The sequence below is a fragment of the Octopus sinensis genome, linkage group LG2 (assembly GCF_006345805.1).
Source record: "Octopus sinensis linkage group LG2, ASM634580v1, whole genome shotgun sequence".
Classification (NCBI taxonomy): Eukaryota; Metazoa; Mollusca; class Cephalopoda; order Octopoda; family Octopodidae; genus Octopus; species Octopus sinensis.
In genome coordinates this window covers 170,647,819-170,673,121 of record NC_042998.1, presented here as the reverse complement: position 1 = coordinate 170,673,121, position 25,303 = coordinate 170,647,819, and the positions used below count along the sequence as shown (strand labels likewise).

Here is a 25,303-nt window from a genome sequence, read left to right as displayed (position 1 = left end):
TTCACAGCACACACAGAAGACATAATAAAGTAAATAGACTTATAAACATACAACAATCACAAGTGCCACATTTGGTCAGCAGAAACAAACAACAACAATGATGTGCAAAAGATACATTAGATCCAGAATAGACTATGCCAGTTCTGTTTGAATCCTTGATCTCTTCCAAATAAACCACAATAGATTACCAAATCACAAAACAACACACTATGCATCATCATGGGTTATACAGATTATCTACACATCAACATAAAAGTACTAAAAATGAAAGACCATATGAACATAAAAGAGCCATTGTTTGTAAGTGCAGCAAACTTCAAATCTTACAGTCCCTCCTGTTACAACAGGGGTAAAAATCCTTTCCAGACAGCTAAACACACAACAGCACCCTAAAAACACTTTATCTTTCACTTAGTCAGAAAAATTTTTAAAAAATAAATACAGAAATAGCCTTGCTAGACCCAGAAACTGCTGGGATGCATACTATTAACAAATTAGTGCAGAGAACCAGAATCTGGGGGTGTATAGAAGTAGACTGTATAGTGGAAAGAGCATGATATGTCCAGACCGTGAAACCATTTATCACCAAATATCAGAGTGTAAAGTATGCTTCTCAGTGAGGCATAAGCATAATACATTAGGTTTTTAGCTGATATTATAGTAAAATGATCTGATGAAAGAGGAGTCCAATCATATGATTAACAAGAGAAACAAACACTGGTTGCTGCATATATCTGAAGTACTGATGGATGACTTCAGGATGCTGAACATTTCAGACAAGATAACAAAGGACCAAGATACCCGACACCTTGCTGTACTCAAGAAGACCCGTACTCCACAGCAGAAGTGGTGAAGTGAATTGGCCTTTAGGAGTGCCACGTAAAAACACCCAGTATACTCTGTAAGGTGGTTGGTGTTAGGAAGGGCATCCAGGCATAGAAACCATGCTAAATCAGACAGGAGTCTGGTGCAGCTCTCCAGCATGCCAGCTCTGGTCAAACCGTCCAACCCATGTCAGTATGAAAAATGGACGTTAAATAATGATGATGAAAATATATCCTGCCCAAGGAGACAATATATCTTGCCTAAATACACAACATAGTAATGGCTGCAGTAACATTTGAATTCAGGTAATTGTAGTTCAATAATTCAGCATTTAAACTTCAAACTGGCATGGTATCAAACCAAAACAAGGAAATCATCAATGTAGTTTACAAAGAATGCACGAAATCCACCCCACTTGGGGCTCAATCTACTCTCTGTAAAAATTACCCAGGTCCTCTAACAAACTTTGGAACATAGCATATTTTACATGATCAGTGATTCAGCACATGTCTTATCTACGGAAAATTAAAACAAATCATTTCTAAAAATAGCCTACAAATATCTTAATAATTTAACATTGAACCAAGATAATACTGTCACACCTACATAATTGCAGTAATTACACAAGAAGTAAAATATACATTATATCAATAGCTACATTTTGCATCACTCATAGGAGCAGGTTGGGTAAGGTAGGTGTTAGATTTCCAAATTGCCTCAGTACTACAAATAACTGAATGACACATGATAAGATGCACAGTATGGTTCAAGAACAGACAGAAGTCCAGCATATCTAGTGTAGTAAATCTGTTGGTTCACCTTGAACATTTCATCAAATACGATAGGGAACATCTCATGCGAAGTGTTCAGTTCTACACAACAATACCAATAGTTAGAGTAGAAATCTCTATTTTATCACTTACAAAGTAACTGAAATGTAGTATAGGTGTAAATATTAAAAATGATTTTATCACTAAAGAAGAGGTTAATAATATCTGAAAAATTATAAACTTATTAGCATATTTTAGACATTTAGAACATAGATGCTTCACAGATTTTCTTCTGATTTAGTACCCTAAATGCTAGTGTAATGTACAAAATGTTCCTTTAACTCTTGAAATACATGTATGAATTAACAAGTGTAGCAATATACTTTAAGCAGTAGAAATAGTCTAGCTATCAATAAAAGTTATTTATCAGAAAAATGAATAGTGATGTTATTTTTTTTTACCTGGTTATATGAAGATGCTTTGTTTTTCATACTTGCAGATGCAATGTACTTAGAATCTTTCATCTGTTGTACAAAAGTACATCTTGGAAACCATCGAGCATGTTCATGCCATGGTTGATCATCATCATCCCAATTACACAAACCGCCATCACAGCTAAAACAAATTACTGTATCAGACTTTCCTGTAGAGCAATAGAAAATGAAAGTGAATAACTAAGACAAATTAAATTGAAAGCTTTTATTAGTTATTAAGTCAACTCTCGTGGGACCAGAACTCAGAATCTAAGGAGATGTATCTAAATGCTGCAAGACATGATGGGTAGTATTATGCTGAATCTACCATCTACTGTTCTTGAACACAATTGTAACTGTTTCTAATCTAGGCACAAGGCCAGCAATTTTTGAGGGGATAAGTTTAGGTGATATCATCAACTCCAGTATTTAATTAACACTGGTTTATTGGCTCCACATGACTGAAAGGTAAGGTTGACCTCAGCAGGATTTAAACTCAGAACTAAAAAGAGCAAAACAAAAAAAAAAAGACAAGGTATTTAGTTTGACATGTTAACGATGGAGTCCATAAATTCATCATCTTTCTTGAAGATGATGTTAATAAAAAGAATGAAGTGAAGTTAGTATGCACTTAGATTCGTATTAACAATTGTTATAATTTTGTATGTTGGGTTGAATGAACAAATCTAAACTTCTTCATTATCTCCTTTAAGAAGATATAATTTTATGAAAAGTTGTGAGCAATAACTGCTTCAAAGAATATTTACATAACAAACAGATGTGTTTCTTTTACTTTCACTGAAATTTATGATGAGTAAAATTTTAACTATAATAGATTATTGAATATATATTATTTAGCTCTTTGAAAGTTTGAAAGTGCCCTTGAATCTATGATACAAACTTCTTGTTTTGAAGTGATTAAAATTTGAACCTTTTATCAAAATTTCACTCTAATTTATGTTCTAAACACCAGATTAATAATGACAGAGTTATTTTAGAAAATTTTTCATTATTTTCAAAATCAAATGAAACAAAGGCTGTGTATTTTAACAGAAATGTGATAACGAAAGAGTTAATTAAAAAAAAAAAAATTCAACACTCATTTATTAATGTCAGCCTGAGAGAAACACTTTGAAGCAGACTTATAACTGACTGACTTTGGCCAAAAACCAACAATTCAACTATAAAATGCAAGTATGTTTTAAGTAGGTGTGGACTTAGGTAGAAACTGGCATCAATTGAGCCAGTAGATATAATTTTACTATCAATTTTTAACCCTTTAGCATTTAATCCAGCCATATTGTACTTTAATCCAGATATTCTATTTGTTTTATGTTCTAACTGACCAGATCCAATCTCTCACACCTCCTCTATAATGTCATTCTAAAAATATACAAAAACACACTATTGACCTCTTGAAGCTGCAAGATAATGTATGATTAATTCACAACAGTGTGAATAAATAAGAAATACATCTGAATGCTTAAAGGGTTAAACAAAAAGGCTAAGTGGTTAAACACTGGTGTTGGTGGTACAAAAAAAAAGGACCCAATACACACTGTAAAGCAGTTGGCATAAGGGCATCAAGCCATACAAATATACCAAGGCAGACTCTAGAGCATGATACAGTCCTTAGAGTTATCAGATTCTGCCAAATCATCTAATCCATGGAACATAGACATTAAATGACGTCAAGACTTAAGTGGCATTTCAATTACATTTCACATTTTTACTTTGCAGATAATGAACCGACTGAGCTTATTCAATGTCAAATAACAGCAACCCTTCTTTATCAAAGCATTTTTGGTTTGGGGAGAGGTTTCCAGTTTTATGAATACCAAGTTAGAAAAAGAAAAATATGGACCAACAAGGGAGCAACTATGTAGTCACTTGAAATATGAAATATGTGGTAAGATTTTTGCTTCCCAACCATATGGTTCTAGGTTCAGTCTCACTATGTGGCACCTTGGACAAGTGTTTTCTACTGTAGTCCTGGTCTTATAAGTGGATTTGGTAGACAAACACTGAAAGAAGCCTGTAATGCGTGTGTGTGTGTACATTTGCATACGTAAGTGCATTACTGTTTCCTTGCCTTGAGATTGTGTGACAGTTGTGAATGAATGTACTATCATGCAAACAGTGTCCTTTGTTTCCAAAGGGTTTATAAAAAGAAACTGTTTTTTTTTAATACCAGAAGCTATGAATTAAAAGAATATTAAAGTAATAAACTATACAAATACTACAAAAGAAAATCAGGAACCTCTTTGTTTTTCCACACATAAGTTGAAACTAAAAGACTTAACACCCAAAGCAACTGAACAAACGATCAATTACATACATAACACTTCCTTATCAAGATTAAAGTATTATTTTTTAATATATAATCAAAGTGAGTATAACAAGAAAGATTACATTAAATAAAATTATTTTGTGAAGTACTCAAAAGTTAATCTACACAAAATTTATTAAAGAAACATATTGTAGAATAATGGTAAATCAAAAATCCAAATTCAAAATTTACTAACACCTTGTTCTTAGAAATAGAATTGTTTCCACCAGCTCTTCCTGCATAGAAGCCCTTATATCTGTTTTTAAATTAACGTCTGAGTGTAAAATTGGAAATACTAGTGCATTATATTACATTTTACATTTATTCAGATGTAGAGTTGTAGTTTAATGACTCCAACTTCAGCAACCCAAATAATTATTGCAGATCTAATTCCACTATCCTGATAGCAATCAAATCTCTCTCAACTTATGCTCTGCTGTTTTTAAAAATTGGAAAGACATGTAAAGCATTGTATCAGAGATAAAAATGTTTGAAAAGAATACCTGTGATTGATTATTGGTCTGTTCAAGCAGGATTGATTTGGCACTATACAACATCATCAAAATAGATAAAAACTCAAAAGATGAAGATAATATGATTACACTATACATATTGTTCAGATCAATTTTTGCTATTTATTTTGTCATTGTAAATAGAGGGTAAGTTTTAATATTCAGAGACATTCTAAATACAGAGGTAATAATCTGATTATAAGTTCAAACCTTGTTACTTGTTACATTGTGTCCTTGAGGAAAGAGGTATATGTTCTTTGCTTGCCTAGCTTTCTCCAAAAACATGTAAAAATCTCAATTGTCAAACCATGCTAACATGGAAACTGGAAATAATAGAGTAAAAGAAATTGATCATAGACTCAAACATGATATTTTTTATGTATACTTACCATTATGAAAAAAACCAGCTTCTGCTAAAACTTCTGGTTTTTGTTTTTTATCCTTTGGCCACGAAGAAAATGTTTTAAGGCGTTCACTTAACAAAGCAAGATTCGGATGTATCGGGCGGTCAAATAGAATGTTACTCCGAGCTTGTATAGGTACATTACCTACCAATTTCTCACACAAGAAGGGCAGTTCGGAGAAACTGACCTGTGTTTTTCTTTAATATTATCATTGGCTTTCCAATTATTGATTTCACATTTGCAAAATATACAACAGACATTATCTGCAGGCCCCTTGTGGTAGAAACCATTAGCTGCCAAATCTTTAGCTTTTAATGGGTAAGATGTCGTCCACTTGACAAAACTTTTTATCCGATTCAGTTCGTATTTCAAATCCATTTTCATAAAAGATTCTAAATTTGGACATTTCGGACTAAAACGTGTATGTTCTTTATGGACATCATCATTTTCTTTCCAGTTGCGCAGTTGGACAGAGCAGTATGCACATTTAACGGCATCACCATAACCTAGGTAATAAAATCCATTCTTGGCAAGATCTGTGGGTGTTACTGGCACGCTTTTGTTCCAATTTTTAAAGGTATCCAGTCTTTTTTGCATATCAAGCATTTCATTTTTATTTGAATTAATAACTTTTTCAGTACTAGTTGTTACTACAGTTTCAGTTTCTCGTTCAGTGTTTTGAACATTAAAAGCTGCAGCATTTTCACCATCTGTTTCATCATATAAATAGACCGGAAAACTGTCAACTTTGTATCTACATGAATGGTCATGTTTGAAACTGGAATCTGAAAATTTAACTACAGTTTTACAGAAATAGCACATAATTTTTTCTGCTGTAGTATCATAATAATAACCATTTCCAGAGAGTTGTACAGATGTTAGCTTTGGATGAATATTTTCAAAAAACGTCAATAATCTTTCAATTTCATAGCGTAAGTCCCCTGGAGGTGTACTAAGATTTTTTAAAAATTTTCTTTCAGTAATTGTGGTCATTGCTCGTATCCAGTGACTGAAACTAAAAAATACAAAAATATCATATGAATTTGATGAATAACCATCTGGCTATAAAAAAAACTAAACAAAAAGCTGTATACTTAACAATTTAAAAGTTTTACTTGGGAGCATTAAATCTCATGTGATTGAATACTGTTACTTTATTTTTCTATTCTGTCTTCTTGTTTTGTTTAATCTTCATTGAATCATGTTCATACAAATTGGTTAACATATAAATTATTTCCATAAACCCTTACCTTGCATAAACTTTTCTAAGAGGCAACTATATGATTGCTTACCACAATTGGGAGGTGTTTATGCCCAACATCTTTGGTGTAGTACATGTCTATACTCCTCACACATTAATTGGGGCATTAAATAATTGAATATTTTCTTTCTTGTTATTTTTGGTGAAAGTGTAACTCAAAGTAATTTACCACTTGAAAAGCAACTTTGAATTAATGTTACATGGTAGAGAAGAAAATAATGTTTCTTAGGGATGCTTCTTTAACCCTTTCGTTACTGTATTTATTTTGAGATGTTCTGTGTTTCTTTCAATTAATTTAAATATAACAAAGAATTTAGTAAAATAACTTAGTTATCATTCAGCTAGTGTTAGGAACATAGTTTGTGACTAAGGTTTGGTAGAAAATTTTAATTCAAAACTTATGAAAACAAGATATTTATACTCAGAGCCAGAGGCGGTTTCGGCCGGGTTGGTAACGAAAGGGTTAAGAAGGCGAAGAGTATGTATGTGTGAAAGGGTTGTGTACTAAGCACTCAGAGTATGCCAGAAATAGATTCACTTAAATGCCCAGCTGGTTCACTAGTAGAAGGTAACTTCTGTTACTTAGGTGAGATGGATGTTCTGAACTGGTAGGAAAGAAATTTAGGGAGCTATTACCTGCACTGGTAACAAAGCCTTCTCCCTCAGTGTGAAAGGCAGATTGTATATGTGCTTGAATTACAATACTTCATGGTAATGAGACATGGGCTTTGACTGTGGAGATCCAGTGAAAGCTAGAAAGAAATGAGGCAAGCATGCTCTGATGAATGTGCATGTAATATCAGTGTGCATGAATGTCAGAGAAAAGCCCATGTTGGTATATGTAATGCATGTGGAAGATGATTGCTGACCAAGAAAGTATTGTGAGCTCCAAATGGAAAACATGCAATGAGGATGGTGTATCTCGTGGAGGAGAGGACAAAAGGTTGCAGTGATTAGCAACACAGTGCTGCATAAAGAACTGACTATCTGTAGCAAAATGTGCATTGATATGATAACAGTGATAGAAGCTGAGATCTCTATATCAGTACATATGCTTATATATGTGTGTGTGTGTCTGTATATATATATATATATATATATATATACATGCGTATACAATTTTTCTGAATTTTCAGATTTTCTATATGCTAAGCTACTGGTTTTAAATTCATCATCATCATCATCGTTTAACGTTCGCTTTCCATGCTAGCATGGGTTGGACGGTTCAACTGGAGTCTGGGAAGCCCGAAGGCTGCACCAGGCCAGTCAGATCTGGCAGTGTTTCTACAGCTAGATGCCCTTCCTAACGCCAACCACTCCGTGAGTGTAGTGGGTGCTTTTTATGTGCCACCGACACAGGTGCCAGACGAGGCTGGCGAACGACCACGCTCGGATGATGTTTTTTTATGTGCCACCGACACAGGTGCCAGACGAGGCTGGTGAACAGCCACGCTCGGATGGTGTTTTTTTTTATGTGCCACCGACACAGGTGCCAGACGAGGCTGGTGAACGGCCATGCTTGGATGGTGTTTTTATGTGCCACCGACACAGGTGCCAGATGAGGCTGGCGAATGGCCACGCTCGGATGGTGTTTTTTAAGTGCCAATTAAATTAATATTCAATTTATCACCCTCATTATTTAAATTATATATATATACACATACATATATACACACATATACAGGGGTTAGATAAAATAATGGAAATATTATCAACTAGCATCATAATTTTGAAATATCTATAAAACCGTCAAAAGCTTGTTTATTTTTATGTCTTTTGATTTATAATTAGTGTTGCTTGATATGTTTTGCTAAAATTGCTGTTTCTTTTCAGATATCATCAGAAAAAAGTAATTAAAATGCATTAAAATAACAGATCTATCGGACTTTCAAAGAGGTCAAATTGTTGGTACTTGTATGGCAGGTGCTAGCATAATGAAGACAGCCAAAATGTTTGGTGTATCAAAAAGTACTGTCTGGAAAGTAATGACAGTCTTTGAGAAAGAGGGAAAAACCTCGTCGAAACAAAACTCTGGAAGAAAACCAAAACTTTCAGATAGGGAATTGTTAGAAAGGATCACAAAAGCATAGCTCCCAAAATTACTGCAGAACTTAATGACTACCTCAAGAACCCAGTTTCTACAAAACCTGTTTGCTGGGAGCTGCACAAAGCCGGATTTCACAGGAGGGCTGCAATCAGAAAACCACTACTTTCAAAAACAAATGTTGCAAAGCATTTAGAGTATAGTAAAAACCTACAGAATTGGTCCCTAGAGCAGTAGAAGAGTGTTATTTTCTTGGATGAGTCATCCATTACCATATTTCCAACCACTAGCCAAGTATACGTGTGGAGACAGCCAAAAGAAGCATTTGACCCAGACTGCCTTCTTCCAACTGTTAAACATGGAGGAAGATCTATGATGAACTGGTAGTGGTGGCATATCTTGGAAATCTGCTGGCACAATGGTTTCCCTTAATGGCAGAATTAATAGTCAAGACTATTTAAGCATTTTATCTGATCAAATTCATCCTATGGTTGCGGAACTGTTTCACACAGCTAAAGTTGTTACTGAATGGCATGAGGAACATTCTAGTGAAGTTGAACATCATATCTGGCCACCACAGTCCCCAGATCTCAATATTATTGAACATTTATGGTGCATTTTAGGAAAACAAGTAAGGAGTCAATATCCTCCACCATCATCACTACAAGAACTGGAGACTGTTTTAGCTGAAGAATGGACAAAAATTCCTTTGGAAACAATTCAAACTTTGTACGAGTCCATAACTTGTAGAATTCAAGCTGTAATTACTACCAAAGGTGGTCCTACCCTACATTAAAATAAATTTGTTTGAAATTTTAAGGTGTTCCCATTACTTTGTTTATCCCCTGTATATATATATATATATGTAAAAAGCACCCACTACACTCACGGAGTGGTTGGCGTTAGGAAGGGCATCCAGCTGTAGAAACATTGCCAGATAAGACCGGAGCCTGGTGCAGCCTCCTGGCTTCCCAGATCCCCGGTCGAACCGTCCAGCCCATGCTAGCATGGAGAACGGACGTTAAACTATGATAATGATATATATATATATATATGCGCATGTACAGATATAGATATTCCAACCTATCATCATATCAATGCACATTTTGCTCTCTCTCTCTCTCTCTTTATATATATATATACTAAAAAACTAAATTCACTGTTAGTAATAATGAATTATCAGAGAACATAATCATTAGCATTTCTATTCTTTCCTCTATCTCTCACTCTTCCCTCTGGCTGAGCGACCATGTATCTCCTCTAAAGCCACACATCTATTTCTATCCTCATTCTTGATACTCTCTCTCTCTCTCTGACTGGGTAACTATGTACCTCCAACAAGACACCTGTTTCTGTCTCTCCGTCACATTCGAACATTTCACCTCCTCCAATGCCCTCTCTCCTCTCAAAGGATCTTCATCTTGCAAGTTACTTGGTAACCCTGCCAGTGCTGGTGCCATGTAAAAAGCATCCACTCCACACTGTAAAGTGGTTGGAGTTGTAAAAACCATGCCAAAACTGACCTTGCCTGTGCCATGTAAAAAGCACTAAGTCCACTCTGCAGGGTGGTTGGTGTTAGGAAGGGCACCCAGCCATAAAAATCCATGCCAAAACAGACATTGAAGCATGATGCAGTCTTTTGCCTAGCCAACTCCTCTCAAACCATGCCAGTGTGGAAGGCAAACTTTAAATGATAATGATTTATATATAATTTGTGTGTGTATATTTACATATCATCATTACAGTTGTAATGTCAAACAAAATTTGTTGCAGATTTTCTATGGCTGAATGCCCCTCTTGTTGCTAATCTTCATCTATTTCCAAGGTAATATTCCCCCATGGCCAAACATGGTCACACAGAAGAATGGAAATGAAAGACACCACTTGTACGACAGTGACAATCATTTTACAACTATCATGCAAGGAAACACGAATACACACACATTACAGGCTTCTTTCAATTTCCATCTACCAAATCCATTTTAGTAGAAGACACTTGCCGAAAGTGCCATGTAGTCGGACTGAATTTGAAACCATGTGGTTGAAAGGCAAACTTCTCAACCATGTAGCCATGCCTGTGCCTACATGTATGAGGTGTATGTATGTGTGTACGTATATATACATAATGTACTGTTCTGTTGTTGGTGAGATCAATGAAAAAAAAGTTCTCCATTCAGTGAGAGATAAATATAATGTATATTTGAAACCGAAAAAAGATTGCTTGGAAAACATATGGCATGTTATGCAAGCTTGTCAGATCATCATGTTTTTACAACATGAAACTAATAGTAACTTCAATTTAAATCTTGTGTGTGTGTGTGTGTATATATATATTTTTATAGTGTGATATTAGACAGAAATGTGTCTGCATGGATGGTGGTTTACTTGCAGTTAGAGACTCTGCAAAGAAAGCGGCTTGGAAGTGCCACTATGAAAGGCTACTAAATGTAAAGAACTCATGGGAGAAGGAGAGTCAGCCTAATGTTGATCCAGCAGAAGGATCAGCAATCTGAATAGACAAAGCCATGAAAGATATGAAGATAAGGAAAGCCCCATGGCCCATCAGGAATCACTGCTGAGATGCTTAAAATATCTAGTGGTGTGGGTTATAGTCTAGTCACTTGCATAGTTAATCAGGTGGTACAAGGAGTCATACTCACTGACTGGTGTAGTAGCACCATAGTTAACTGCTACAAAAGTAAAGATGATGTCTTAGACAGAAATAATTACAAAAGTATCAAATTGTTAGATCAGGTCACAGAGAAGGTCATAGCCCAACTAATTAGTGAGAGAGTTAGTCTAGATGAGATGCAGTTTGGTTTTGTGCCAGAGAGAACCACTACTGATGCTATATTTCTGGTAAGGCAGCTGCAGGACAAATACCTAGCCAAAGATAAACCTCTGTACTTGGCTTTTGTTGACATGGAGAAAGCCTTTAACAAGGTCCCCTGAGCCCGGAGGTCAATGCAGAAACTAGGGATAGCAGAGTGGTTAGTGAGAGCTGTACAAGCCATGTACAGGGATGTTGTCAGTAAGGTGAGAGTTGGCAACGAGTATAGCAATGAATTCAGGGTACAAGAAGGGATCAGTCCTAAGGATCAGTCCTCAGTCCCTTCTTGTTCATCATAGTCCTCTATGCAATAACAGAGGAATTTAAGGTGGGCTGCCACTGGGAGCTCCTCTATGCTGATGACCTTGTTCTTATAGCTGAATCACTACCAGAACTACAGAAGAAATTTCAGGTGTGGAAGCAAGGTCTGGAATTGAAGGGCCTTAGAGTTAACCTGGCAAATATCAGAGTCTTAGTAAGTAGGAAAGCAGACAAATCACAAATCCCTTTGGGTAGATGGTCCTGCTCAATCTGTAGGAAAGATGTAGGTAGAAACTCCATTAGATGCACCCAGTGCAAGCTATGGAAACATAAGAGGTGCAGCAATATCAGAGGAAGATTAACTGGGAAAATAGTTTTGTGTATGGAAGATGCACAGGTACAATAAACACTGAAAATATACAGAAAATAGACTCCATTGACTGCCAGTGGAGTAAGCTAAAGGTAGTTGTTAGCTTCTATTATTTAGAGAGCTCCTACCCCTGTTGGTAACAAAGAGCATTTCCCCCAGAGTAAAAGGCAGACTGTATGATGACTGTGCAAACAGCTATGCTACATGGCAGAAAAGCATGGGTTGTGACTGCTGAGGACATGTGTAGGCTTGAAAGAAATGAAACTAGCATGCTTAGCTGGATGTGCAATGTCAGTGTGCATGTACAACAGAGTGTTAGTGTCTTGTGTGAAAAGTTGAGCATAAGAGGCATCAGGTGTGGTGTGCAAGAGCAACTGCACTAGTATGGTCATGTGACTAGTGGCTGAGACCTTTGGCAACATGCCATGCTTGAGAAGACACATCAAGCCAAGTGAAATCATAGTTGTGGTTGATGTTGGTGTCTCATGGAGGCAATGTGGCCAAAACTGGTGTCCCGTAACAGATGCCCGTGCCAGTGGCAGGTAAAATGCACTGTCTGAGCACTGGGTTTCATGAAGGCAATGTAACTGATGCTCGTGTCACATAACTAGCACCTGTGCCAGTGGAACGTAAACGCACTTGGACTGGTTGGCATTAGGAAGGGCATCCAGCCGTAGAAACCATACCAAATCAGACTGGAGTCTGGTGCAGCCCCTCAGTTTACTAGCCCTAGTCAAACCATCAAACCCATGCCCATGATATATGTATATATCAGTGTATTTGAGAGCATGTATATATGTGTGTGTGTGTATGTAAACAGTTGTATACTGTTAAGCCTGTATTTGTTTCCACCCTTTGCATCCTGATCCATCTCACTGCATTCATTTTAACCATCTCAACCTCTTGACACTCATAACCCTCCATCTCTTATCTCCCAATCAGCTATGAATGGCTACCTCACATGCCACCCCATCATTCTACCTCTCCCATCTTCGACTAGACCTATGTGTAAGCAACTGTCTTAGTCCATCATCACTCTACCAGTGTACATCTTTCCTCCTCCAGCCAACTCCCTGTTCATTTTAGTCAGTACCTTATCATTCATATCCCTTGTCTCACCACTTATTTCTTATTTCTTTATTGCCCACAAGGGGCTAAACAAGGACAGACAAAAGGATTAAGTCGATTACATCGACCCCCAGTGCATAATTGGTACTTAATTTATCGATGCCAAAAGGATGAAAGGCAAAGTCAACCTCGGCGGAATTTGAACTCAGGACATAAAGACAGGCGAAATACAGCTAAGCATTTTACCCGGCGTGCTAACGTTTCTGCCAGCTTGCCGCCTTGTCTCACCACTTGCTTCCCATCATTCTTTCCCTGCCTCTTCTCTATTGTCACCCCAAGCTTCTCCAGCACCTCAACATCCTCTATGGCCTAAACCCCAAGCCTCACTGGATCCCCAACACCCCGTGATTGTCTTTTCCATGTTCCTTTCCCCCACATACTTGACCATATGTGGGACAGCCCTAGACCCCTTTTATACAATCCACTTCATTATCCATACCAGTGTTGCTCTTCTAACCACTGACATCAATTCTTTCCCTTCCATACAGCCTCCCCCAACAGCAACTACTTTCTCTCTCTCCACTATTGTCATTACTCACATGACTATAAATCGGCTCCTCTCATAACATTTCATCTTTCTCATTATGCCCCAAATCATCCCACTTCCTCTCTCCTATTTGCCTACAGATATAGAGACCTCTTTAAACCCTTTAGTCAAGCAAGTTGGAAGACAACTTCACTAATGCTGGTGCCACAAAAAACTATCCATACACTGTAAAGTGGTTGGCATTAGGAAGAGCATCTAGCCATAGAAACCACACTGGAATACTATAGGGTCCTCCAACTTATTGGATCCCATGGAACTATCTAACCTATGTCAGCATGGACAGTGTGTTAAAGGACGATGATGAATTGGATATATTGGACGAGATAAATCTTGACTGAAATATTCCAAGATTTGGGTTTTTCAGGTATAAGAAAGAAATGAATGGAAAAATTTATAAACCAACAATGAAGAAAGTGTGACTTCTGAAAGGAAATAATTTAAATTAGATGCTACTGAAATTTAAAATGATAGTAAAAAAAATAATTTTTGAAGTTATAAACATTGTATGTTATATATATTCTTGTTAATGGGAGACAGCTTTTAGGTATACAATGCATAAAGCAAAGGTAGAACTTTCATAGATTTATTTAAAAGACCTAATAACCATTTCAACCAACGGTCGTGTCAAATGTGACAAGACTTTCAGTTGAACAGCTGTAGTGTGTACATTTAAATAAATAGGACTTATCAAACTTAGTAAGTCCTTTGGTTGAAATGTGTTTTTAAAATATACAAATTCTGAATAACAAAACCAAACTGTTGCTGAATGACTGGAGTGGATATAGGCTGCATGGATGATGAGGGAGAAAGTGTGCTACAGTGTGGGCTCAATAGCCTAGACATAACTTGGTCACATCAAAGCTGCTTGTCATTGTGGAAAGAATACCAATGGAAGATACTGAAAATCATAAACTCCAGTTGACAGAAGATGAAGGGCACACTCCACAGTGCAATATGTAATTTAACCGTTCAAGTGCCATATTACTAGCTGAAAATCACATACATATTTGGTTTTATGTTCATTTTCTTGTGAGTTAGAACTTGATGAAAATTTTCTACAGTTGGATGCTCTTCCTAGCACCAGCCCATGACTGTTTTTCAAGCTAAGTAATTTTTTCATTCCACTGGTTCTCATTCCTTGAAAGTTAAAACTACATATTTTTACTGGAGAATGTAAACAGAGACAGTTCTTTAATTCATGCAGTGTTAATGAGGCACATGTAAAGATATTCACATACAAGATTCTTCTTAGTTTCAGCCTACCATTTCCATTCACAAGGCATTGGTTGACTTGTGCCTATAGTACAAGATACTTGCTGAGGTTGCCATACTACAGGACTACACAAGGAACCCTGGGCTGTGAAGCCAACTTCATTAGAGTACTGCTTGTACCTATATGTTTATGTATTTGATTCCTAAGACTCCTGATGTGAAATTGTGTTAAAACAGATATTTTTATAATAATGTTTTTATAAGCTTAAAGCTTATAAGCAATTACCATGTATTGACTAAAGAAAATAGTCTAATATTGTTAAAAAAAAGTGGGTTATGACAATTGTGCTACCATTACACTTACCTCTTCCCATCAGATTTAAGAACTATAATTTCTTAAGTATTGTTTTTATAAGCAAACCTGCATTTTCTGCAATGATTTGATAAGTGGAGCTGAGTTTTACAATTCTGCAAATAATGATATTTTTATAAGCAATCAGTTATATTTGGGAATGGTCTGGCAAAAAAAGACCAACCCCAAATATTAGAGAGAGAGAGAGAGAGAGAGAGAGAGAGAGAGAGAGAGAGAGAGAGAGAGAGAGAGAGAGAGAGAGAGAGAGAGAGAGGAGGAATTAAATACATAGGACATAGAAAACAAGGCCACCAGTATATATCCTCTCAATAGCTGACTAAAGTTCTTGAGTTTCAGGTACATTAACAAAAATCACTTTCAGTGGGCCATGTACATGCATATGTATGTTACCATGTACTTTTTTTTTGATATCACATGTTTGTTATAAGTGAGTTTTACCATCATTCAAGCGGTGTTCTCCATTTCCTATCTTCTAAGGCAGGTCTGTTTATGGGGAAGTATTGCTTTGCTTGGAAACAGGTGAAGTTTAGTTACAGGAAGGGTTTACAATCATAGAAAATCCACCTCAATAAATTGCATCTGACTGATGCAAGCATGGAAAAATGAACGTTTAATCATACATATAAATACAACTCTATAAAAATACAATTGAATGCATCTATAATGATGTGTATATATAGATATATAACAGTATTTAGGTTTACTTGTGTATGTAGTTTACAACTCTAATAAACTTTTTATTCTATAGATGAAGGTAGTAAACTCCAGAAACCCATGAGAAGTTGATGCTATCAAATTCTACGAAGGCTCATTATAAGTAATTGATTAGTTTCTGCTCCTTGAGTGACCTAATTAGAAGTAGATGGGTGTGTTTGGAAGTATAGTATCTACAGTAAGAAAGGATTGGAAAATATTCAAGGAGTTCTTCTGCTGGCAATGAAGAGCTTGTAAGGGTGAAAGGTAGACTGTGAGATGCATGCATTCAAAGTACAATGATGTATGGGGGTGAGACATGGACCTTGAAAGCAGAGAACCTGGAGAGACGTGAAAGAAATGAAGTAAGTATATGCCAGCATAAAAAGCAGATGTAAACATATATATTCTTTTATTCATTCATATAACATCCATTCTTCCATGCAATTATGGGTTTGGATGAAGGTTTGAGACAGAATTTTATGACTGAATGCTCTTCTTATTGTCAACCTTCACTTGTTTTTCAAGAGATTACTTTTATACCACAAGGCCATGAAAGTATGTACTAACTAGTCATGAAGTCAACATCATTACTGCTTTGTTCAAACAGTGTTGAGCATGAAATATGTAAACACACACAAGTATGTATAGGCTGGGTGGTTAAAAAGTTTGCTTCCCAGCCACTAGGTTTCAGATTCAGACTTACTGCATGGAATCCAGTGAATGTGCCTTCTACTACAGCTCTGGGCAGACCAAAGCTTTATCAAAAGATTTGGCAGGTGGAAAGTGAAAGAAGCAATGTGATTTCTGTCTAAACATGCAAGTATGGAAAAGTAGGTGTTTAAATAAAGCTCTCTCTCTCAGATGTATGTATGTATGTGTGTGTGTGTATAGGCTCCCACTGGCTTACACAGGCTCCGGTAGTTTCTTTCTGTCTACAAAACTAGGTCGTTCCAAGTCAATAACAAAAGGCATTTTCCACAAGGTCCCACGCAATACAACCAACCTGGAAACAACAGATTTGCCGAAGAGACTTTCTTAATCAAATCACTGACTTTTTTGTCATGGAGTTTTTGCTCTGCTTTATGTTTATGCTCTCACCGATTGGAGTCACTGATGTGTGTCTTTTGATTTCCATTGACTTCATTGGTGCATGGAGTTCATCTCTTACGAGCAGGAATTTCTCCTTTATCAAATAACAGGTGACACTTTCGTGTTTTGTATTAGACACATAATAATGTAATACTGAATAGATCTATAGATTGTAGCTGACACTATATGCACAAACAAATATATATATTTTATTGCAATGCAATATACTGTACCGTAGAATATATCTATAGATTTATTGATAATATATGTATGTATGTATATATATGTGTGTCTGTATATATATATGTGTGTGTGTGTATGTAAAGGTGTATATATATATATATATATATATATGTGTGTGTGTGTATGTAAAGGTGCATGTATATATATATATATATATATATATATATATGTGTGTGTGTGTGTGTGTGTGTATATACATATATGATCGTGGCCGTTTGCCAGCCTCTGCCAGCCTCGGCTGGCACCTGTGCTGGTGGCACGTAAAAAGCACCCACTACAATCAGAGTGGTTGGCGTTAGGAAGGGCATTCAGCCGTAGAAACATTGCCAAATCAGACTGGGTCTGGTGCAGCCTTCTGACTTCCCAGACCCCAGTTGAACCGTCCAACCCATGGAAAGCGGACGCTAAACGATGATGATGATGATGATGATGATGATATATATATATATATATATATATATATATATATGGCATATTAGCAGAAACTCACAAACAAAAATATATGCATAGTTCATTTGCGGCATATCCATCCACACACATACTGAAATAAGTTTACAATGTACAATTTTAAAATCAAGTCATGTTTACTTCTTGTAATCAAGAGAACGTTTTAAAACTCTGGCTCTTCATTGAAAATAAATCATTTAGAAGATTAATATCTGCTTGCTTGGAGAAGAATTCCATTCAGATGAACTGCTTGGACTTCATATTTTGTGAATAACATCATTGGTTACAACAGGCCAGTTTTCACTGCACTTACAATGGCAAGAATGTCAAGGGATTGTCTTGGGTAGATAAAGGAGTTTATTTGAAAGCATTTATCAGTTTGCTTACTAAGCTTACATTTTTTGCAGATATACATGGTTACATAATGGACTTTTGCACAGTTTTTGCCAAATTTTACTAACAAGACAGTGGTCAATCTGAAGTTATGGCAGAAGACAATTTCCCAAGGTGCTATGTAGTGGTTGCGAAGCAAACTTCTTAACTACAAGGCTATGTCTGTACTAGTGAATTTTTATATAGTTTTAGTCATGAGAAAGAGACAGAAATCATGATCTTTGTAAATATTTAGAGATTGGCAGATGCTGTAGCTTGAACATCTCTAAGTCAATGATTACAAGAAAAACATAGGCAGAAAGAAGATTCCAGAAGCTTGATGTTCTGAAATGGAATGGAAATGGGGGTCAATTTGTGGGAGGAGAAACAGGTGTCAAATTGGTTTGGAAAAAGTTGTATGCAGATAGATAGTTTTAAGAAACAAAGGACATTGTGTATGGTAGTTGTTGAGAGAAGAGACAGAAATTGCAGTGTCCATGTTAACTAGCTAAATGACCTTTTGGATGAAGGTGTGCAGCAGTATTGTTGTCCTTGATGTGTGGAAGCAGCATTACATGGTTGGCTTCATTTGAGCTTTGTAAAAAGTCAGCAGTTTATTGAAGTCCAAATATTTTCTAGTTCTGACAGGGAAGGCTAGTCATTAAGATACTGCCTTTGTTATGCTATGGATATGAAAAAAAGATATCTGTGATTGTGAGGTCTAACATTTATAGTAATTTTGAGGACTTTAGCTGTTTGTTGTCTATGACAAGCTAAAGTGCTATGGAAGAGTTTTGATATGTGAATTTGTTGTCTTTGTTGTTGGAGGAAACAAGATTGTTGTCTTTGGAAAACGTTTTCAAGTTTCTGTTCATGGAAACAGTGCAGATGTGACGTGGGGTGTTTAGGTTGTATGTGGATGATACTCTGTATAGTGCCATCAGTCTTGGAGTGACTACTGTGAAGCAAGCATGTCATTAATGTAGAAGAGGAAGAATGTGGGGAGACATAGCTAAGCCTTGAGGAACACCAGAGATGATGGAATATGGGCAAGACTGCATAACTGAACAGGAAGCTTTTGACCCAAGAAACAGAAGTCAGATGGAGCCCAAGGATGAACAGTTTAGTCAGATGTTTTACATATCAGACATGGCTAAATGCTTTAATAAAGTGAATAGTATGTAGGACCATAGCAAACCTGGTTCCACTGAAACTGAACTGATTGAGGAGGTAGAGAAACTCAAGGTGTTAATGACCGTTTTGATTACTTTTGAAATGTCAGAGGTGAGAAAGAAGTCACCTGTGACAATTAGCATGTTCCCAAATATTGAGAGAGAGAGAGAGATGTAAGAGTTTGTCAAAGATAGAGCTGGCTTAGGCTGTACTGCTTTCAAGGGAAATGGAAGGGACATTGTCAAAGTCAGTGACCTTGTTGGTTTTAGGTGGCTAGAGCTGTCCTGACATTTGTTGGAAGTGAATATGCAATGATGAAACTGGTGGAGAAGAAAAGGAGTTTTGTGTGCAGTATGGATTTGCATGTAAATCAGACAGCAAACATGGAAGTTTCTGCTACAGGAATACTCCTTCAGGAGCCATCATAGCTGAGTGTGGTGAGCAGGATTCTACAAAGTAGAGATCCTTTTGGACAGTAACCAATAAGTCAAGCTGTAATTTGGGAGGATGAAGCTTATATCCTGTGTAATGCATGAAGTATGGATGATAGTATTGAGTGAACTGCAATAGTTTTAAAAACCACTTTTTATAGAGATGAGTGAAATTTTCCATGCATTATAGTGAGGGCTCTTATGTTAACTGTATCAACAGACTGTTTTCTTAAAATGAATTAGCTGAATATTTTGAACTGTAGTATCAACTATTTGGATAAAAAGTCTTTCTTAGAAACATATGAATGTTGACTTCTAGTATTGGTTTCTTATATAAAAAGAAGTTTCAGAGTTTTAAGGAAAAGGAAATAAGAAATTAAGATGTTTATTCCTTTTTCAAGGATATTAGCATTATGAAAACTGGTAATTTTTATTTACACTTCCAAGGAGTTAATGGGACAGTATCAACATGCCCACAATTATAACCAAATTTCCATGGTTAAACAGATTTTGTACCTGCATGACAAGGATTTAGGTCCTACAGATTAATAATTCCAAACATTCAATCATCGACCAGTATACAATGTCTTCTCAAGCAGAATTGACTATAGGGACCCAACAACAATATATCAAATTGGTTTCAGCTTTAGCTTTTACTGCATGTAACAGATGGCTCTTCACCAAAAATCAAATCAATGGAATATAAATTGTATGCTGAACTAAACTTATTCATCATGTTATCACTCATTAATTTTTAAAAATGATTGTATTTAAAGACATGCTTGGAAAAGACTATGGAGTTTTAAAATTCATATTGTTGCCTATAGTAGTATTATAGAGAACTTCAAAAGAGTAGCTTGAATGGCAAAAAACAGTAAAATCTCCATTAAATATCATCCTTTCATCTTAAAAAAGGAGGCATACAGTTAGATGTAGTTTTTGATATGCAATGCCTAAGAAAAGAATAGGGTTGCTAAGGCTGGACTGCTTCTGATCATAAATTGGCCTTTGCCCAGCCACGATTAGTTTGCGAATTAAACAACAATTACAAACTCTTGACTTTTGCTTGTAGTACCTTCAGTTAGGTCTCGGTTTAAAAGACATAGACAAGCTTTTATTAAAACTATGGCTTTAAACCCATTGTGTAGCAAATCAATATTACTGCACCATCAATAGCTAACTTCAACTTAATGTTATCAGTTAAATCAACACTTTTAAAATAGATGTACAAGTCACTGAATAATAGTAACTGTTATAAGCAACCAGACAACTACTCATTTAGATTATTTCATATAACTTTTTTAGCTGTTATAACAGGCACATTTAATTTTGCTTCATAACTGGAAAAACAACCTTTAGCTCTGTTTGGATTTATATTAATGGTTTTATTTTTACCTTGGTAAGTGATGGAAAAAGCATCTGTCATAATCATCATTAACAAATTATGAATATATTATATACACTTTCACTAGGTAAAAAGATTTTTGAAACAGTCTTACTATTTTTAACATCGTTTTTTTGTGGCATTTAATCGTCAGATAATTCTAATTAATGAACTACTACCATTCCTGGAAACAACCAGTTAAGAAAAAAAAAAAAAAAAAAAAAAAAAAAAAGGAAAAACTCTTTAAAATATCTTTCAAACAACATTACTTTCCAAATTTGTTTTCTTTTGGTTTTTAAGAAATTAATCACTGGATTAGAAGTATAACAGTGATTTGTAATGATATATCAACAATTTGGTATAACTGAATTTCTTTAAACATATATGAAAAAGAAAATATATTCTTCATAAATCAAATATCTTAACACTTCAGAATGTTGGTTTATGTTTAAAGACTAAATTCTTCACATGATTTTAATTAACAAAAATGTTTTCCCCCTCCCACATTACCAATGAGAAAGCTCCTACTTTACAAACAGAAATAGCAGCCAAATCTACCTCGAGTCACACTTTCAATCTTATAATACATTTCATAAAGTAGTTCTAGATGCACTGTCTGAAAGAAAAAAAAAAGGAATGGTCACAGATGGAATCCTTTGATCACAGGAATGAATGATCAGGGCTCATCTGTGGGGCACCAAGCAACAAAAACCACTTTAAAGAATTCAAAACGAATATTAACCATATTCATAACAATCAATTACTCTTAATCTCATTTTAGAGGGACTAAAAGAATTATGGAAATGGTTTTCTCTCCCACTAAATCAGATACGCATACATTTAGTTATTTCAGATTGTGAAATAATTCCTTTTTGAAATGGTGGATCTTAAAGCAGATAAAACTATAAATAATAACGTGTAGATATACTGGGTAAAAAAACTAACTAAAACCTTGAATCAAAACGAAAGTGAAAGTCTTAAGGCAAAAAGTTGGGACGTTTTTATCACAAAAACAAAAAACCTGAACAGTAACAGGCATAGGTGTGTAGTTAAGAAGTTCTTTGCAACCACGTAGTTCTGGATTTGATCCCACTGTGCAGCACCTTGGTTAAGTGCCTTCCTATTGTAGCCTTAAGTTGATCAACGCCTTCCTAACAGAATTTGGCAGATGGAAACTCATTGTGTATGTATGCTAATCCCTTTATGTACCGTAACTATAACTTCATTTCCAGATACCCATGAAATTACTTTAATACTCACCGTGACGATATGCCCATAATATGTGAGAGCAATGACTTGGATTAAAATGTTTGCAATGACAATGTCTTCTGATGAAATCTTTTGATATACCTTAATAAGCATCCACCTGTCAGTTGCGGTCTTCAGTAAGCTTTGAATCTTCGCCACAACCAACAGTCAAATGAGATGAAAGCCTTAATTCTGTAGTAAGTAATTGCGTCTCGTGTATTCACTGTTAATCGTTTTCTCTTCTATTAATATTCAATATATGTTTTGCTCACGTCAGATACGAAAAGTGCGTAAAATATATAGTGGATCCAAATTTATATAGTATCAAACAGAAACTAAAACTATTTTCACTTCTTTTACGTAGGGAAAATTCTGACGCCGGAAAACCCCTATCGTTAACGGGGAAAAAAGCATGACACGAAAATCCGAAACTGATAGAAACAAACGGACATTTGAAATAATTTCTCCAGGATCGGTATCACTAGCGTGGTTAGTGTGCCGCCCACGGCCCCCACAAAAAATTCATATTGCCTACAACAGACCCAAAAGTGGTGCCGCCTCCATAAAAGTGCCCTGGGGCGGACCACCCCTTCCAGCTACGTTAATGGTTAGTAAATTTAACAAAACTGTTGAAGGCAGTGCCACAGCTGGCCGCAGTCCAATGAATAAAACCAGTAAAAGAGTAAAAACAAGTAATTTATTCTTGTAATAATTTTTATTCGTGTTTTAAGGCAAAAACCTATTTATCGATAATTCGATAGAGATTATCATCATCATGCTAATAACGTTTTTACAAATATTTCTTTAAAATTTAGAACGACTTATAAAATCAACTTCCTTCCCTTTAAAATTTGATAACTTCCCTTTAAAATTCGGTTTAGGCTTCAATGATCATATATACATACATATATACATACATACACATATATATATATATGTCTATATCTTCAATGGTATGAATAGGTGATTAATAGATCGTGTGGTTTAACTCGGTACTTCTGAAGAAGGCTATGTTTCTTCTTAGTCATTCCATTAGTCTCATTGTCCAACATGAGGCTAAATTCAGTAGGAATTTTTTTGGAAAACTTAGCTGTACACCACCGTATGGATACTGTGCAACATTCTTCATTAAATTTAGTGCTACAATCTTGAAAAAATAAAATAAAAAAAATAAAAATAAAAACAAAATAAAAACATTGTAAATTTCAAAATTGCTTCATTCAAACAAATCACAAAATATTAAATAACAACACCTACAATTTGTCATATTTTCATCTGCGTGTGAATGTGTATTTATCTATATGTGTGCCCTCACGGTTTCCAAGGAGCTTTCTTTTGTTTATATCGAAATATGAACTTTATAAAGTCGATCATTGAGGTATATCTACGCAAGTATAACGGAATTGATGTTGTTTAGAATTATGCACTAAATTTATATTTTTGTTCGGTGCTTATGAAATTTATTTAGGTCAGTTAGTATTGCCACAATGAATGCTGACATCTATTGGGAAGTGACGCCATTTTATAGAAATAGCAAGTTTCCATCTTACACAATGTTCAACTGCACTGGGCAGCGAAAACATTCTTTTTTAAGCACAAATAACTACCCACAGAAATATATTTGTATTCTGTTAAACCAATACACTGCCAAGTATACACAAAGTATGAGTAAGTCATGTTGAGTTGTAAACTTGTTTAAATTGTAATTCAAGTAAATAAACAGTGAATGATGATTACGCATACACGATATATTTTTATACGGAATATCAAAATGGTACTTCCTAATGAAGTATATGCCCCACAACACGACATTAAATAAATATATATATGCACAGAAAAATCATAATAGCTATTATTATTTTTCACAAACCTTTAAAATCAGATCTATAGCATCCTATGTTGGAGTAACTTCACATCAGTAAGAGCTTAGTTAAGAGTTATCTCCCTTGCGAAGAAAAAAAGTTGCATGTGCGCACGCATCATAAATATTACGTAATTGTCGTAAAATATTTTCTCTAGCTCCTCATGTCCTCATGGAGATGAGAACATGCTGCCAAAACATAGGCTGGGATGGAGAGCCACCTGGAAGAAATACACTTATACAGATTTTTCACTCCGCAAATCAGAACATAATACTCGTTACGTTTAGAAACCATTAATTTGAAGGAAGAAGTTCTGGTTTCATAAAAGAGAAACTGAAACTTGCATCGTTTAATATTTAGTGTAGTCGAGAGACAGAGCTGACTAATCCTTTTTACAGTAAAAATTTTTCTTTGTTGTGATGTTGGACAAAAAATTGAGATATCTCTTAATTTGAAATGAAGAAATAGTGTTAATTACTTTAAAAGAATACAATTTACCTATTTGTAGAATTCTAGCCTAAATGTATCTATCAAGTTAGTTACAAATTCAGATATGTAAATACCTAAGAAAATATAAAATAAAAGAATTTTAAATGAGTTGAAGTACATGAAACTAAAGACCTTTAGTTTGCCATAATAGTTTCTTCATATTTAATTCATGGGGCATTCTCTGTACAACTTGCAAAGGATTTTGATTTATTCAAATTAGGCCAACCAGCTAAATTGGCAGTGTATATTTTGACAATGTGGATTAATTAATTAATTGTGCACTAGACAGTATTTCAAAATTAAGGTGTACATTTTAATAAATATGCAGTTTTTAATCTTGCTGTGGGTTCTATTTTGAGAGGTTGTCAAAAGTGATGTTATGAGAAGCTATTGAATGAAGGGGACAAACGGAATTTCTCCAGTATAGACTCAACAATGGGGCCAGCTGTTCAAGTTGATAATGGTATGATAGAGCATTAGGATATGAAGGCTGGGAAGGCACCTTGTTCATCAGGAATTACTGCTACCAT

At 35.5% G+C, this 25,303-nt stretch overlaps 1 protein-coding gene across 1 annotated transcript in view; it reads right to left on the bottom strand.

The window, feature by feature from the left end:
* Positions 1-23,051, bottom strand: part of LOC115228726 (putative inhibitor of apoptosis) — a 37,606-nt gene extending 14,555 nt beyond the window's left edge. The window contains 4 exon segments of the mRNA XM_029799248.2: positions 2,057-2,238; positions 5,299-5,512; positions 5,515-6,328; positions 22,435-23,051. Coding sequence (XP_029655108.2) covers positions 2,057-2,238; positions 5,299-5,512; positions 5,515-6,328; positions 22,435-22,451 — 1,227 coding nt within the window. The 5' untranslated portion in view covers positions 22,452-23,051.
* Between the last annotated feature and the right edge of the window lie 2,252 nt (positions 23,052-25,303).